General features: G+C 40.2%; 1 protein-coding gene across 17 annotated transcripts in view; it reads left to right on the plus strand.

Annotated features, from left to right (window-relative positions):
- The window catches only part of DST (dystonin), a 397,214-nt gene that overhangs the window by 141,976 nt on the left and 243,091 nt on the right, over nucleotides 1–12,147 (plus strand). For all 17 annotated transcript variants that reach the window (XM_073000291.2, XM_073000297.2, XM_073000283.2 and 14 more), the window contains one exon: nucleotides 9,559–9,725. In XM_073000291.2, coding sequence (XP_072856392.2) covers nucleotides 9,559–9,725 — 167 coding nt within the window. The remainder of the gene's footprint in view (nucleotides 1–9,558; nucleotides 9,726–12,147) is intronic.

Consider the following 12,147-nt stretch of genomic DNA (forward strand, 5'->3'; position numbering starts at 1 on the left):
CTGTTCGCCTACAGAACCTCTGATCATGTTGAGACATTAAAACTTTAATCATTGGGATCTTATTTGTTCTCCGTTTTCCAAGGATAATCTCTGTGGAGAAGAACCTGATTTTGTTCTCTCAATTCCTGTTGGTAACAGACTTTAAAACTGAAGAAGTTTCTGGTGCATTGCTTTCTGGAATTACCTCTAGAACTGTTAACATGTTGGTGTTTCAAAGTTCTTTTTTACTTTCTCTTTCATTTGGTAGGGAGATCAGCTTTTCTATTGCTGATAAGATGCTATGTCATTCCTGCAAAAGGCCACTGCCATTACAGCTTAATGCTGAGGCAGTGATGTTTGCTTAAGAGGATTGGTGGCCAGAAATAAGCCTTAGTGTCTAATCAGACACAGGCCCAGCCTGGGCACTGTGCCACAACATTTATTGCGTATGCATTTCTCATAAGCAAAATGGCCACGTCCTGAGGATGGGAGTGCAGTCTGAAAGATATGAGGGTATAAGCCGGCAGCTTTAATTCAATCTGGAAATGATTTCTGCTCACAGTGACAGCATCTGTGTGTGGATGTGATATACTTTGAGCCAAATGGGGAATGTATGTGGATGTGTCAGAGCTGACAAGGAAGAACAGTGTTTGGATCCTGCCAGAGCTCCTTTAAGTCCAGCAAAACAGTCTCCTGGAAGGAAATACTTCAGGAGGAAATCAAGAAGGAGACAAAATGAAGATGAAAAGGAGCCAGAAAAAATTAGAGAAATTGAAAAGCCAATTCACATGAAGACAAAGGACTCTAAGGAGACAAGAGCACATCCCAGAGAGATGGCACCAGCGGAGTCCATTGTACAGGAGATTGTGGTGGTCAGAAGTGATCCGCTTGTGAGTACAGACATTGCCATTGATCTTGTTAAAGCAAAACTACTGAGTGAGACAAGCTGTGATTCTTCCACTGGGGATGGAGCCTGTATTAGTAGCAGAAAAGGTACTAAGTCTGAAAAAAAGGAGAGACCGTTAATTAGAAAACTGAAAGAAGATCCAGAAACGAGCAGGTCCACACAAGAGAATGAATATTTGCATGATGGAGAATTAACATTCCAAGAAAACAGAGAAGTCCTTCATTTTGAGAAAGAATCTAGCTCAAATTCTGTGCCAGGCAATCAGTGTCGAGAAAATGGAATAAATGAAACTCCTTTTGGAAATGCTGCTGAAGCCCCAGAATGGAAAAATTGTTACAGTTTGCATTCACTTGAACTTCAAACTCAGAGCTGCCCAGAGCAAGTATTTCCTAATTCTGGATCTCTTTCTTTTTCAGTGGAAAATGCAGAGGATAGCATTTTACCAAACAGGAGCCAGGTAAATGTACTGCAGCACTAGAATAACATGGAAGTAGTTTAAAAAAAAGGAAAGGGAAAGGAAAGGAATCCTGAATAGTAATTGAATTTAACCTAATTGTCATGTATTATATATAACTGTTGTTACATGCAGTAGTTCCAGGTGGACTGAATATTTCATTAATAGTTTTTAAATGCCAGGATGGGAGATATGCTGAACTCAAAAGTAAAATATGTTCTGAATGAACTGAGAGTAGCCCATTTTGAAACACAAGTCTCTGTAGTACCCTGCATATGTTTAAACCAGCTTTTACACTTAAGAAGTGTGTGATGTGATAGTGGGTAGTACCTGCTCTGATAAGTAGGTGGAGTCTGAGGGTAATTCATAGTACATATGATGCATTACTTAAGTATCTGAAGTGGAAACTTTCTATTTTCTGAAAAAGAGCACTAGTCAAGAATCCTTTGCTCTTACTTTCTTATTTAACATGATCAAATATGCAATGCAACAGTTGCCTCCCACTGCTCTTATTTTATTACTTATTCATTTACAATATTTGTGTCCTACCCTTTGTAGTGCACTGCCTTTGAAAGGCAGCTTACAAGATAATAAAATGCATGAAAATCCAATTAAGCAGAAGCTAAGATTTGCCTTTGCAGACTGGAATAAATACACATCCCACATTTTTAAAAGGAGGCCACAATGAGGGCATATGTATTTTCCTGGGAGAAGATTTCTGAAGGTATGGTGCCACTGCGGCGAAAACTTTATCCATATTATTTGTTTCCCCATGAATCTAATGAGTGGGGCTTTCAGTGATCTTAATCTTGGGGCAGATTCATAAAGATGTAAGAAATCCTTCGGATAACATCATTCCCAAACTTTCTCTGAATAAAACTGCTATTGCCAAACCAACCCAAGCTGATTAAAAGCATTTCTAGCAATGGCTGGCAACAGCGCCTCCAGAACAGAACTTGGAAAGTTGTTTTTTAAAAGTAATTTGACCAAAGGGGACAGTTAGTTATTACTGTAGTTATATTTTAGAAGTAACTTTACATTATTGTTTCTTAAAGGTAGTTAATTTTAACAGACACTATGCTGATCTGAGACACAAAACACATTCTTCCAGTCTTGTCTTATCATTACTTTAACACTCACGACAGAGCATGAATCCTCAACATTAAACTATGTGGTTTTTTCTTCTATTGTTCATTCAGGCCATACTCCAAAAACCGTAAAAGAACTTGAAATGTCATACTTAAACTATAGAAATAGTGAAGTGATATTTTGTTAACTTACAATCTTAATGTAATGTATTAATTTCTTCATTACTGGAAAAGGAAAGAAATTGCAAGTATTTATTATTGTAATTGCAGTTCTGTAAAAAGTGCTGCATCCAGAATGTCACTCAGATGGTGTACCTGGACTTTCAGAGGAAATGTGACCCCATCCAACGATAGTTGTAAACTCCCAAGTTAACAGATATTTTAATATCCTCTAGTTTCTATTGTTAAAGTTTCTCAACAGTAAAACATGGGGTGGGGGGATATCCTTGAAGCATCCCAAATCTCAGTGGTCAAGAGATGGAGCAAAAGATCCCAGTACTATGTTCTGATTCTGTCCCCAGCAAGGACTAGGGCCATTATGAGCACCGTGCAAGGAAGTCCTATCCAGGGGAGATAAGATCCAGAAGAATACTATGGTCAGTGGTCTTGTTTGCTACTGATGGATCCAAGAAATCAATGGGATCATACTACCCCATCCATCTCCGGTATAATATGTCTATCACAATGACAAAAACAGGTTCTGTCCCAAACCCAGGCTGGAAGCCAGACTATTATTGATCTAAATAACCAGTGTCATCCAAAACTTCCTTGACCTGATCTGACTCCATCTATTCTGGAGACCTGGCTCAAAAATTGCTAGATTTGAAACTAAATGTGAGAAGATCAATCAGGCCCGGGTAAGGATCTGAAGTGCAGGTCAAAGCCTTGAATCCTCTAAGCAATGTGTCCCATCCTCATAAGCAGAAAAGTATTCAAGCCAACAGGGCCAAAAGGCGCTAGGCAGCCCCCCCCCCGGGTAAAGTGTTCTGTCTTTCAAAAAGATTTTTCTCTTATTACTTTCTGATCCAGGTCATGGATCTAGAAAACTTTCCATTTTGGTCACAAAACATCATGGTTATGCGGTATTAACTCAGTGGAAAAATTACACATTTTGTAGCAGGTGTTCAGAACTTTGTCTGTTCAAGATGGTTCCAAAGCACTGACATCAGGTTTAGCCAGGGTTCAACCCTGGCACAAAATCACCTGAGGTTGGCAGTAGCAACCAATCAGCCTTTCACTACAACCAGCTCTGATACCAAACATTCTTTCCTCTGCTTGACTGACATTCTGAATACCTTCGAGTTGGCAAAATACTTCCTGAATGTTAAGTGCCATCTCATCCGCCTCCGTTATCACTATATAAAGCATTTTATTGCAAGTGAGGGAAAGGTGGACCTGCTTGTCCTTTTTCTTCAGAACATACAGTGTAAGGCAGATAGTAGCATTGGCTAATCATTGCTGCTGACATGATGTCTTTAAAGACACTTAAAGGGGGCTGCTGAAGAAAGAAAGTCCTTTGCACAGACCTTTTAATTATGTTGCCTAGTCTCAAGATCATAAGTGCTGTCACATGCACCCCAAATTGTCATATCAAAATCTTGATTACTTGGAATAGCTTATATAATAAAGCATTGTACTATTACAGACAAGCTAGGTTCTTTTTAAATTCATTGACATAATGCCATGCTCCTGCTGTGAGTAAGCTAGAAGATGGGTGATTTTACAAATAAGAAAGAAAGAAAGAAACAAAGAAAGAAAGAATTGCACAAGCAATTAATCCCCTGTAATTAATTGTAATCATTGAATGTAAAGAGGTGTTGGGTGGGGGAATTTAGCTCAGAGAGTCTTATTCATTAAACAGAAAACAAAGGGTTTATGTAAAGCATTATGTCCAGTTATGTGTCTGGCAATTTCTGATGGACGTATTTCCCACTGTACTGCCTTTCATCACATCTGATATGATAGTCTTTTCCTTAACCTCTTAAGATAAGAAAACTATATTGGCCAAAATCTTATTTCTTGCCATAGTTAATTGCACTAGAGTGGGCCCATTGAATCAGTGAGTTTTTAGTTCCATATGTTTCATTGATTCAAATGGGCTTTACTCTAACTGCTACTTGCTAAGCTAACATAGTAGGCCCATTTGGATCAGTGGAACTTACAGAGCAGCTGACTCTTCAAATTCCCATTGATTTGTTGAGCTGACTCTAGTGCAATTTACTATGCCAAGCAGCAAGATTTGGGCCATTGTGTATATATTTTGTGAGAAATCTGATAATATCGTTTCCTGTCGACCCTGTGATTCTGGCAGCAATTGGATATGTAGGGGAAACAATGCATTTTCTTCCCCTTCCTTTTTTATACAGTCTAGATTCTAGAGCTTCAGAATGTAAGGAAATAAGACCGAGGAAGAAAAGAATTCTATGTGTCCTCCATGGTGGATGACCTATGCCTGGCTAAATGGGGTGGGTGGATCATATGATATATAATGTCTTCCCCATCCAAAGGAAAAGAGAAGACATTCCCTGCATATCGAAGACTAGATGGCACAGAAAAGGCTAGAGGCTGTAAATGTGTGGAGAAATATTCCATGTACAATCCCCACTTCACTCTGAAGTGGTACATGGTACATGTCAGATGTAACTCATAGAAATGAGAACTTGTTGTATGGCATTGTGATTAATTCATACTGAATTTTAAAATAAAGGATGCAGTGTCAATCAATTGTAGTTTAGATTCAGTGAAACCTATGTATTGAATAATTGACACTTTTAGAGCTAAGAGAAAATTGGATTCAGAGCAGGGTAATACAAAGTAGCAAGATCAGGACTGCGGCTGTCTGCCATGAAGCAGAGTTCTGGTAAAGGTGAGGTGGAATGAGGCTGAGGTTAGAGAGATTAGAAAATCTGGTCATTCAGATCAGAGGTGACAGAAGGGGCATGGGGAATAATCTGGAAGCTCATAATGGGATCAGGCCCCACCAGTCTGTCTAGTTTCTTTGAAATCTTCCTTTGGCCACAACTCCTCAGGGCATAGAAGTTGAAGTCCCTGCTTGATATGCTTGGGCCTGGATGAAGCACTTGCTGCTTACTTGAAGTCCAGCAACCAAATGTATGATCTCATATATTCCAGTGTGTGGCTGCCAAATGTAGCAAATCATGCCCTAATTATCAATGATTATGATTATATGCAATCTTTTACCCTCACTTGATACCAAAGTATATATTTTTGCTTGTTTATATTTCTTGAAGTATCAACATACAGTGGGGTCTTGACTTGAGAACTTAATCCGTATTGGAAGGCGGTTCTCAAGTCAAAATGTTCTCAAGTCAAATCTGCATTTCCCATAGGAATGCATTGAAAACCATTTGATCCGTATCTGCTCTTTTCCGTCCATAGAAACTAATGGGAAGCTGCTATTCCGCCTTCGACCACTAGAGGGGGATATTTTGTTTCTTTTTTTTTCTTAGGTCAAGAAAGGTTCAGGGAAGGCAGGGAAAATACAGTCCAGGCAGTACAGTACCAGGCAGTCCGAAGACTGTCTCCCAATCCACTCTCTAAATGCTGGGAGGAGTGAGGAAGCAGACAGACACCCTTTTCACTGGCCAACAGTTAACTGAAAGTTCACATTTTGCACTTTCCCTGCCTCCCACGTGGTTTTTTTAAGTTCTTAACTCAAATCTAAGTACTTAAGTCAAGTCAATATTTTCCTATGAGAGTGGTTCTTAAGTCAAAATGTTCTTAACTCAAGCCGTTCTTAAGTCAAGACCCCACTGTATCTATGTTCTCTTGGGTGTGAATTTTGTCCCATCCAAGATGCCAAGTGAAAATGTTGTAGTCCTGTTTACTAGAATAAAAAAGTTTCCTGATTTCAAGAGGTTTTTAAATTTTTTCCAGTATTGCTGTTAAAGTCTTCTGTGATATGTACATATGTAAGAGAACATTACAGCAGTACCTTGGTTTACGAAATTAATACATTCTCCGGAATGTTACGTAATATGGAAATTTCGTAAACTGAAACACAGATTGGTTGTTGTGGGTTTTTCGGGTTCAGTTTGTGAAGGAAGTTTCCTTGTGCCTGGATGTTTATAGATTGCTACGGCAATCCGTGTTTCAATGTTTCAATGCGTTTTTCGAGTTCTTCGGCCGTGTTCTGACGGTTGTTCTTCCTGACGTTTTGCCAGTCTCTGTGGCTGGCATCTTCAGAGAACTCGAAAAACGCACAACAACCATCAGATCCCGGCCATGAAAGCCTTCAAGAATACATTGAAACACGGATTGCCGTAGCAATCTATAAACATCTAGGCACAAGGAAACTTCCTTCACAAACTGAAAGAAACCGGAAAAAACGTAAACTGAGGCATTATTTTGAACGGATTTCCATTCGTAAACCTGAAATTATGTAAACTGAGGCATATGTAAACCCAGGTACTACTATTGTGAATGGTCATATTTGTTTGAGTCCTTGAACTGAGCTGGAAAAGGAGAGTTTAGCAACTGCAGTTTAAAATAAGATGTTGGTCTCCTTGATTTTGAATAGTAGCTGTAAGATGCCATTTGCATGAGTCACTGTAGATATACAGTACATGACACTCTGAGATTGTTCTGCTGTCTGCAAATAGTCACTTAGGGAAAGAGGAATGTAATGTGCTTGGTTTCTGCTGTGTTGTTTCCGCTGTACACAGTTGTTTAAACCCAGTGAGCTATAAAGTGGGTCAAGAGTCTGGAGTCCTTTTATAAATTTATGAGGGGTCAGAATTATAATTCATACACTTTAATGTTTCAAAGGCTTTGGTATGGGAGAAAAGTTTTGTTTTGATTTAAAGTATATTTTAAAACAAATTGAGTTTCTTGCTTGCTCTTTAAATGAAAACATCTCCCTCCTCCACACAGCTGACATTTCCGGTTGACATCACAGTCCCAAAACATCTCCCAAATTATGTGTATATTTATAATCAAGTGTCTAGGTATATTTCATGAACGGAAAGAATATGTTAGGAAGGCTATTTAGTGTATTAGCTTGTACATTTTCCATAATCAGGATAGCCCTTAAAGGCCAAGGAGTTTGGCTTTTTAGGGCCTGTCTAGACATTTCTAATTCAGGGGGTACGTATGGTGTTTCAGTGCTTCCAGGCCTCAGAGTCTGAATATTCAGAGTGTTTTAGCTTCCAGTGGTTCACATGGCTGAGAGTGCCATACATGAAACCGGCGTGGACCATGCAATCTGCCTAGCTGGCTTCTGCTGATGAGCACTCTTGGACTGTGGAGAACTAACCACTAGCTAATTCAAGCTTGGTGTTTCTGAGTACTGCTTTTATCCCGTGGATTATAGTCTCTGAATGTAGGGGGTGTAGGAAGAACGAATTAGTTGGAAGGGAACTGTACAGTTAAAAGCTTCCCTGAACATGTAAAAATAACACATTAAAAAGAAGCTGCCTAAGTAGGTTATCTCCCTGAATTTTGGATGACCTAGATGCAGTGATGCTTTCAGACGAGCAGTCCCCACATGATGCATTGTGCCATCTCATCCAGAACTGCCCTTCTAAAGGTCCAACCGCAAAAGCTGGCCAGCTTGAGTGCATTTGAAAAAGAATCTTCTGTGTTGTTGCCCTTATGCTCTGGAATTCTCTTGCTGAGTCCCTGTAAAGTATGACTTCTCTGCAGGTATTCAGAAGAGGATGTGAGGCAGAGTAGTTTTGGTGGGTCTTCGGAAGCTAAGAACTGCTGTTCTACCACTTGTGTGGCATGCATTTGTATATGTTGAGGTTTATGGTGTTGCTAGCTTTTATCATATTTTATCATTTATATGGAGTATTTTGCTGTTATGTGTATTGTTTTTGTATTGTGCACTATTCTGGGTCTCTTCAGAGAGAAAAAGAGCATATAAATGAAATAAACGAATGAATGAGAAAAGTGTACCAAGTGCTTGTCTATGTATTTGAGAAGAATCCCTTGTTTCTTACTCCTAAAAGGATTCCGTAATTTCTAGTCATATGGAAAATAATAGCATCCTGAATCTATGCTTTGCAGTAGAGCCTGACCCATCAGGGAAAATGGAACACTGTCCTTCTCCATTGGATGGTCAACCTACCACACCCAGCACACTCCTAACATCCTGCATCCTTTCCTCTTGTTTCTGTGTTAATGCTCACTGTCTCTCTGTTTATGTATGGGGTGTGTGAATCATTCTCTTTCCCTCTCTTTCAATGTACATATGCATGTGAATATCCTCTGACTGCCAGCCACTGGCCGATAAGAGGATGAGTGATAGCTGGTCCTCATTTGACCAACGACAGTAGACGCCAACCACTATTTATCCTCAAAAGGTTCAGAGGAAGCCTTGAAGGAATGGTAGAAGTTGTGATATTACTGGTCCCAACTGATTTTTCTAACAGATAAGAAAAGGGGAAGAGCCACCCATAGAGGCTCTTCCTCTTCTATTTATTTCCTTATGAAACTGCCCCTGTTGGTATTTGCATAGCCTCACTCTCATGGGGGTCTGTTATATCCACTTCAGCTCTTGGTTGTTTGCTGCTGTGAGTCTGATGCATTTTTGTCTTAACTATCCTCTGCCAAGTGTAGGGTCATGGGAGGAGGAGGGGGTGGAGGATTTCACTGTGCCCCTCTTTACTGCACAGCTTCCTGTAGCTACTCTACAGAGTCATTGGCCTAAGCTTCATGTGTTCCCTAATGGCAGAGGCCACCGGAGGACATTCTTTGAATTAGTGGAGCTTCCTGGTTTCCATTTGAGTGGAGGCACTTGAATTAGTTAAGCCCTGTTGCTGGGCTTTCTGCCGAGTTATCTTGTGCTACTCTGGGAATTTGCTGAAAGGCGCCATGGCTCTGGTTGACTTCCCTGTAATGGTGTGTGTGTGTATGTATGTATGTGTGTGTGTTGGGGGGGGGAGATTCAGGTGCTGCTTATATCACTTGCATCTTCCCTCACCTCTAGCTGTTGTTTATTTTTTTGTTTATATAGTACCACCAATAGGCATGGGAGTGTAAAGTATCACAAATAATATCAAGATCCTGACCATCAAAACTTAACAAATTGGAAGCAATTTTGATTGCGTTTAAATGATAATTTTTTATCTATTTAAATTTGACTGGTTTATTTTGTTTCAATTTAGATATCTGATATCCATGTTACTGGAGAGTCAGAGGACATGTCTGCTAAAGAAAGATTGCTCCTGTGGACACAGCAGACAACTGAGGGTTATGCTGGAATTCGTTGTGAAAATTTCACTACCTGCTGGCGAGATGGGAAATTGTTCAATGCCATCATTCACAAATACAGGTAAACACACACATGCTTGAATTGTGTCAGTAATACATACAGCTATGATTACTTCAAGAGTGATGACATACACAGTGAGAATTACGTCATTGCAACAGGTCTGGGACTTCTGTTTATTACATCAGAGCTGATGTTGAAAAATGTTCTTCCTTCTGAAACAAGGTTAGGGAGCTGTATACCTTAAATCCAGGATAGGTAACCCTTAGCTTATGGATCAGATGTGGCTCACAGGGGTTACAGATCCAGCTGCAATGAGAGATAAGGTTGCAGAATATTAAAGAGGGTATTTAAACTGCTGCATAGAAAAGAGTTGTGGCTTGCAGTCAGGAAGTATCTTGCATTGTGGCTTATTCTTTCGTAGCCATGTGCAGAAGTCAGCTGTGATTTGTATGCTTTGTGGGCAAATGACTGAATTAACTAGTTAATTCTGGTTGCATGCACTTTCTTTGGCTTCCCCTACTCTGTCCGTGGACTCATCCCATCTCCTTAGTCCTTTCCATGGTGGAATAGAGGCCCCACAAACACTGGTTAAAAAATCAGCCCTAGGCTGAAAAAAGCTCCCCACCTCCCTCAGGTCCAGGCTGCTTGGAGGCTTGGAGCTTTCCCTCCCTTGACCTTAATATAATTGCTGACCCCGGGCTAAAGGGACATCATGGCGTTCCCATGGTCAGGAGCATATTCACAAGGGGATTGTTTGGCATACTATTCTATTGCATAGAAAAAATTGAATTCCAAGAAACCTTCCTTTCTTATTTTTTCAAGGAAATTTCTCACCATATGGTTTTTACAATACATATGAAAATCTTTGTGCTGTGTCTGCTGAAGTCCCAGTATGGTGTAAAGATAGCAGTATGAACAGTAGGCAGTTGACGTCCTGTAGTGTCCTCTCCCTGGCTCCCCCAGAAAAAAAGATAAATTAAACAAATCTTTTTTTTCCAGAAAAGGAGGTTCCTCTTTCCCCCTTTCCTTTCCTTTCTACACTGAAAAAATGCAGCCTGTGGATAAAGGTCTTCCTTACGTTGTTTGTTTTTTGGACTTATATTCTACCCCACTGTCTGAGCATGTTTACAACACAATTATGCAAATAACAGCTTTGCTCCCCAGCAAGCTGGGTACTCATTTTACTTACTTGGAAGGGTGGACTGCTGAGTCAACCTTGAGACGGCTACCTGAATCCTTTGGGATTGAACTCAGATCATGAGCAGAGTCTTGACTGCAGTACTGCAGTTCAGCCACTGCACCACAGGGCTTTTTTGGACATGGAACGAGTTCCCTATGGTTGTGAAAACAGTAGCTGTTTCCTCATTAAATGACAGGATAACTGAGATCAGGTTCCTAGTTATGAGAAGTTTTGAAATACTGGTAGCCTGCCCAGCATAAGGAACAAAATGTTCATGCAGCATTCCATGAAACAGCAAAACAGGTGGGACTCTGTCCCTGTTATACATCATGAATAGGCCCCAAGTAAGGAAAAGCTCCAGTAGAAAACCATGATTTGAGAGACAGGGGTGTAAGTGATATCCAGGACTTGAAAAATGCACTCGTCCACTTGTCTGTGATGTGTGAAAAATGTTGCTGAACAAGTCACAGCTCCTTCCCTCCCTGCCTCCTTCCCCTCTGACTATCTCTCTTTCTCTAATCCTGCAATCCTCCCCTCCCCCTCCCATTGCAAAAGGAAAACTGCCCTTTTCTCGTGAGAAGAGAGTTCGAGCGGCACATAGAGATATAGCTCTGCAGGAGAATGTAGAATAGCCCCATTCCAGAAAATATGGAGAGTCCCTGCTCCCAATTTCAACTGAATGAGGACACATCCTGAGGTGGAAGGGAACCATGGTTGCTTAAGAGGCCAGGTGCTTTTGCTTTCAGTTTTATTTTTGAAAGGCATTCAAAAGACAAGCTGCATGACTCCACAGGCGCGCAGGTAATAAAGCAGTCCAAGTCTCAGGGTATAAATCTGTGATTCTCAGTTCCAATAAATTGCAAGGTTATAGCCCAGTCATGCTGACTGGTGAAATTTTTGACTGACTGGTGAGAAAATCTCAAATTTTTCAAGGCCTGTATATACCTCATGGTATGCTCTTTCGAAAACTACAAGTCCCAGAAATTTTTGCTTTCTGCTAGCATCCATTGCATACAGGTGAGAAGCACAACAAGGTATTAACAGTTGGAAGAAGGAATATTTAGGATATTGAGTAGAAATGGAGACGAATTGAAAAAATGGTGGTTTTCTGCAATTTCTAATTCATCAAGGTTGACATCACAAACTTACATTCTCTGTGATTTTGGTGTTTATAGCTGCTTTGGGGGCATTTTATAGCTTGATGAATGGGCAATTGCTAAAATTTTGTTAATTCGTATTTGTTCGGGGGGCATCCCTTCTGATGAATATGAATGGATACATTGTTGTTGTTTTTTGATGAAT

The sequence above is a fragment of the Pogona vitticeps genome, chromosome 1 (genome assembly GCF_051106095.1).
Source record: "Pogona vitticeps strain Pit_001003342236 chromosome 1, PviZW2.1, whole genome shotgun sequence".
Lineage (NCBI taxonomy): Eukaryota > Metazoa > Chordata > Lepidosauria > Squamata > Agamidae > Pogona > Pogona vitticeps.